General features: G+C 41.0%; 1 protein-coding gene across 1 annotated transcript; it reads right to left on the bottom strand.

The window, feature by feature from the left end:
* Nucleotides 1-852: 852 nt before the first annotated feature.
* LOC141147410 (taste receptor type 2 member 40-like) lies at nucleotides 853-1,752 on the bottom strand. Its single transcript, XM_073634644.1, has one exon. The coding sequence runs from the start codon at nucleotides 1,750-1,752 to the stop codon at nucleotides 853-855; it is 900 nt and encodes a 299-aa protein (XP_073490745.1).
* Between the last annotated feature and the right edge of the window lie 3,672 nt (nucleotides 1,753-5,424).

The following is a 5,424-nucleotide window of genomic DNA, read 5'->3' on the forward strand; positions in this document are numbered from 1 at the left end:
TATTAAAATCATTGCTCCTGAAAAAACGGCTGTTTTTAAAACTTTTTTTGCATTGATCCATGTCCCCTGGGGCAGGACCCGGGTCCCCAAACCCTTTTTATGACAATAACTTGCATATAAGCCTTTAAAATTAGCACTTTTGATTTCTCCCATAGACTTTTAAAGGGTGTTCCGCGGCATTTGAATTTGCCGCGAACACCCCAAATTGTTCGCTGTTCGGCGAACTTGCAAACAGCCAATGTTCGAGTCGAACATGAGTTCGACTCGAACTCGAAGCTCATCCCTACGTATATTGATTTGTTTGTGCAAAAGTTATAGCATAAACAAAATAGAGGATAGATTTATGGCATTTTTATTATTCTTTTTTTTTTTACTAGTAGTAGCGGCGATTTGCGATTTTCATCCTGACTGTGACATTGCGGTGGACACATTGGACACCTTTGACACTATTTTGGGACCACTGTCATTTATACAGCGATCAGTGCTATAAAAATGCACTAATTACTGTGTAAATGACACAGGGAAGGGGTTAAACACTAGGGGAAGATAAAGGGGTTAAGTGTGTCCTAGGGAGTGATTCTAACTGTGGGGGGGATGGGCTCACTACAACATGACAGAGATCACTACTCCCGTTGACAGGTAGAATAGGGAAATGCCTTGTTTACATCTCCCCGTTCTGTAGGTCCATGTCACAATCGCGGGCCCCCGGCGGGACCCGCGGAGCAAGCTCACGGAGTACGTGGCGCACGCGCACCCACTAAGCCGCATCTTAAAGGGGACGTAAAGGTACACCCATTTGCGCAGCCATGCCATTGTGCCGACGTACATCATCGTGCACTGGTCGGCAAGCGTTTAAGTCTCTACGTTCCTCCATCTTCTGGTCCAGAATCTTCTCAGAATGATCCTTCTCAGCTTGTTGCTGGCCTGGAAGATGATGGCAGCCTCCACCGATGGAGATAATAATTGTAAATCCCAAAAGACTATTATGAATGAGTAATTTTGAAGAAAAGGCCTCACATGAGGCATGCAGAAGAATATGAAGATGAGAAGTAAGAAGAAGATTGTCCTCAGTGCAGTGACATGAACCTGAAGATTTGGACGTGTTGATCCAGAGTCTTTATTCTTCACCCTCCAGACGTGTCTGAGCAGAAAGGAGAAAGAAAGGACCAGGCACAGAAGACTAAGGCAGGAGTGCAGAATGCAGCCTAGGAAGGTCACAGGAACAAAATAGGAAAGACTAAAGCGGAACCTGGGAAGCGAGGCTCCTGTGCTGTTCTCAGAAGACTGAATATTTTCTGAATGGACAACCCAGAAGCAAGGGACACTCAAAATAAATGTTCCAAGTGTTGTCAGGAAAAGAAGTTGACTCAGGAAATTTGACACAATTCTCTTTAACCAGATGAAGAAGCCATAGCTGAGATTGGTGATGCTGGTACAGTAATGAGCGGAGAGCCAGAAGGTCAACCAGAAGCTGTAATATATTAGGAGGTAACTTGATGTGTTAAAACCACGTACTTCTTCAACATAAAATAAGGCCGTAAAGAAGACATAGATCATTTCCTGTAGGCTCAGCACACACTGGAGGAGAATATTCACAATTCCCTTAACCAGAAAGATCACATCGGTGGGACTCAACTTCCCTTTCTTTCTGATGATGTCCAGGTTACCCATCACAATACAAGTGTTAGAAGGGATTGCCAAGCCGAGTCCCAAGACTGAAAAGACTAAACTAGATAAATCCAGGTACATCATGTTGAGATTTGGTGTGATCTCCGGACAGAGATGACGGGACACGTCCAGTGATAGCAGACAGAATGATATATTTAGAGTTGGAATTATGGAAAAAACCTTCAGAGATCCGTCTCATGATTGACTTTGCATAAATGTGATGGATTTCATTTCAATGCCGACATCTAAAGCACGGAGCAACCCGTGTAATACAATCTCTGACTCATTTCCATTATACTGAAATAATTAACCACTTCAGAACTGGCAGCTTTATGTCTCTTATTGACTATTATATACACTCATTACTATGACTATTATATACACTCAGCACTATGATTATTATATACACTCATTACTATGACTATTATATACACTCAGTACTATGACTATTATATACATTCAGTACTATGATTATTATATACACTCAGTACTATGATTATTATATACACTCAGTACTATGACTATTATATACACTCAGTACTATGACTATTATGGATGAGCCGAACATCCCCCGGTTTGGTTTGCACCAGAACCTCGAATGGACCGAAACTTTGTGCAAACTTTAGAACACCGTTAAAGTCTATGGGACTCGAACGTTCAAAATCAAAAGTGCTAATTTTAAAGGCTTATATGCAAGTTATTGTCATAAAAAGTGTTTGGGGACCTGGGTCCTGCCCCAGGGGACATGGATCAATGCAAAAAAAAGTTTTAAAAACGGCCGTTTTTTCAGGAGCAGTGATTTTAATAATGCTTAAAGTCAAACAATAAAAGTGTAATATCCCTTTAAATATTGTACCTGGGGGGTGTCTATAGTATGCCTGTAAAGTGGCGCATGTTTCCCGTGCCTAGAACAGTCCCTGCATGGGGTGCATGCGCGGCATGGAGAGGAACAGTCGCAGATAAGAAGAGCTCCGTCCGTCCAGTGCATACAGCCACATAAACAGGGATTTTATCACCCGCAACTGACACAATAATAGGCATCCCCGCATAGTGAACACAGTGCATGCCTACATCGAGGAAGAGGAGGAGAGGAGGACATCAGAATTCCCTTACACATTACCTCCTGAGGTCTGCAGAGCGAGGCAGCATGGCTAAAAATGGCGCCGGCTCCCTGCCCTCCACAGCAGAGTCTCCCTCCCCTGCTGAAGAACCGCTGCAAAATCCTGTGGCATCTGGCACAAAGAGAGCAATATCTGAAAACAGTGAGTACACCCCCCTTTCAAAAGCTGAATTGGACATCAGCCTAGATACACTTTGCACTAAATTACTCACTAAATTCCAATCAGAACTGCAAAAATCCACCTCCACTTTATCTTGGAAATAGCAGCTCTAGGTTCCCGCACTGATTTACTTGAAAACAAGCATGATGAACTCGCAATAGCATTTAATGATTTATCCAGGAAACATGAAAATCTATCCTTAGCTTCTACAAGCACACGTAGAGGATTTGGACAATAGAAACAGAAGGAATAATATCAGGATTGGAGGGGCCCCAGAATCCATTACTGATTTGCCGGCATATACCACCAAACTATTCCTGTTTCTGTTGCCAGAACAAAATCCCCAGTCCTTCACATGCGACCGCATACACCGAGCTTTAAGGGCTAAATCCCCTCCAGACAAACCCCCCAGGATATAGTTCTCTGCATGAAAGACTTTTTAGTGAAGGTGGAAATAATGAGGGCTGCACGTGGTCTCAGAAACATCAAGCCACACTGGACAGATGCAAGAAAATGAAAGAAATCACCACGGTTCTTTCCACAGCTAGAATCAGATACAGATGGGGATTTCCCTTTAAGCTGATCATTCCACATAATGTCACAACCTACATCGCCTCTTCTATTCCTGAAGGCCAGGATATCCTGGTTAAACTGGGCCTATGGAACCCCAACAATCTTCCACGCATCCCGTCTACTCCTAGACAAGCCCCGATATGGAACACCCCCTCACTTAGAGGAGAAAGATGCAGACCCAGACATGAAGTTGGCCAATGGAGTCCAAATTAACTTTATACGAAGAGCCTTCATAGCTAAAACTGTTGTCATTATCCCAAAAGGATTCCAACGCTGACACCTTCAGCCTTAAATTGGAACTGTGAGTATATTTCACCCACTTCCAGCTAACTTACACAATGGCACTCGCTGAAGCCTCAACGTTGACATCTTGTGTCCCCGAATGGAATTACGGTTATTCCTCAAACCACCAGAAAAATGTAGACTACTTTCCACATACCACAATTAAATCAAACAATTTACAGCTGAACTTAGTAGAAACGCTAATTGAGGATTATAACTTCAAATTTTAGCTGAGATTCTGGATTTTCCACACTGTACTCAGACTCAAAATTTTCATTAGTCTGGAACACGGAAGAGGTATATAACCAGTTATTGCTACAAACTTGTCAGAAATATCTCCACCACATTGACTTTTCTGAATGGGTACACATAATGGACGCTACTACATCTATATAAGCTACTATAGGATCACTTATAGGTATTCCACAGTTGTACACTGTTGTATCTCTCTAAAAACTACTCCAGTTAGGATATTGAAGTTCTTTAAGACATGTTCTTTTTTGTTCTTCTAATTGCACAGTTATTAGTATAACATTTATTAATCGCGGCTGTTTGCCCACCTGTCGACGTGAATTACCCCCTCTTAGTCGTTACCCACCCTCCATTACTATGGAGAAACCGCAAGTTGCCTAGATATATTGATTTATATCTTTTCAACCAGTTCTCTACATTTTATTTTTTTTATTTTTCTCATTACAAATTTTTTGATTCTACACATAATTAGACTGAGTTTGAGACAGGGCGGTCTCACAAGTATTTTCAGTCGGTTGGAGATCCAAATTTTTCCCAACCCCATATTCTATTCCTATAATGGTTTTAAGGTAGAAAACACCTTGGTTAGCAGATATATATTTGTTTCTACATGTAAAAAAAGAAATGGTACAGCTCCTAAGAACTTTCTTTTCCTCAATTGCATTAAGAGAAATGCTTTTTTCACTAACTTCTTGTGCACCTGTTTAGCCTCGGAAATAGTAAATCACTGTTGTATTCATAATACAACTTGCAACTTTTTTCATTACATAATATCACTTCCTGTTAGAACCCCAAAAAAACAACCTACCTCCATGACCATCAAGATTATCTCACACAATGTACAAGGGTTTAACTCCCCGAATAAAAGGAAAAAAGCCTTTGTACAATAAAACAAATTAAACACAAAAGTAATCCTTTTACAGGAAACTCATTTTATGAAGGACAATCATCCAAATTTGTTTCATAAAGCTTATAATCAATCCTTCTATACCTCATCATCCAACAAAACTAAAGGAGTAGCCATCTTTATTCACCAATCCTTCCCACTTGAGGTTCAGCAGGTGTACAAAGATCAAGACAGCAGATTTATTATAATTTAGGGTATCTTGTCTGGTAGAGAACTAACAGTTGCTAATGTGTATGCACCAAATGATACACAAACCACATTCTTTACGCAATTTTTTAACACCCTGCAATGCTACCATTCACCACATATTATACGAGGGGGAGACTTCAATTCAGTTGTACAACCAAGTTTAGATCGCAGTAGACTCAATGTGAACTCAAAAACATTCTAAAAAACAACCTCTAAACATATCAATGAGCTACAACTCATTGATTCGTGGAGAGCTTTGAACGTAGGAGCGCG

Source organism: Aquarana catesbeiana, linkage group LG06, assembly GCF_042186555.1.
Source record: "Aquarana catesbeiana isolate 2022-GZ linkage group LG06, ASM4218655v1, whole genome shotgun sequence".
NCBI lineage: Eukaryota > Metazoa > Chordata > Amphibia > Anura > Ranidae > Aquarana > Aquarana catesbeiana.

Bases quoted from the DNA above. Each gene is read 5' to 3' on its own strand.
- LOC141147410 (XM_073634644.1), bottom strand. From the start codon at position 1,752: ATGATGTACCTGGATTTATCTAGTTTAGTCTTTTCAGTCTTGGGACTC.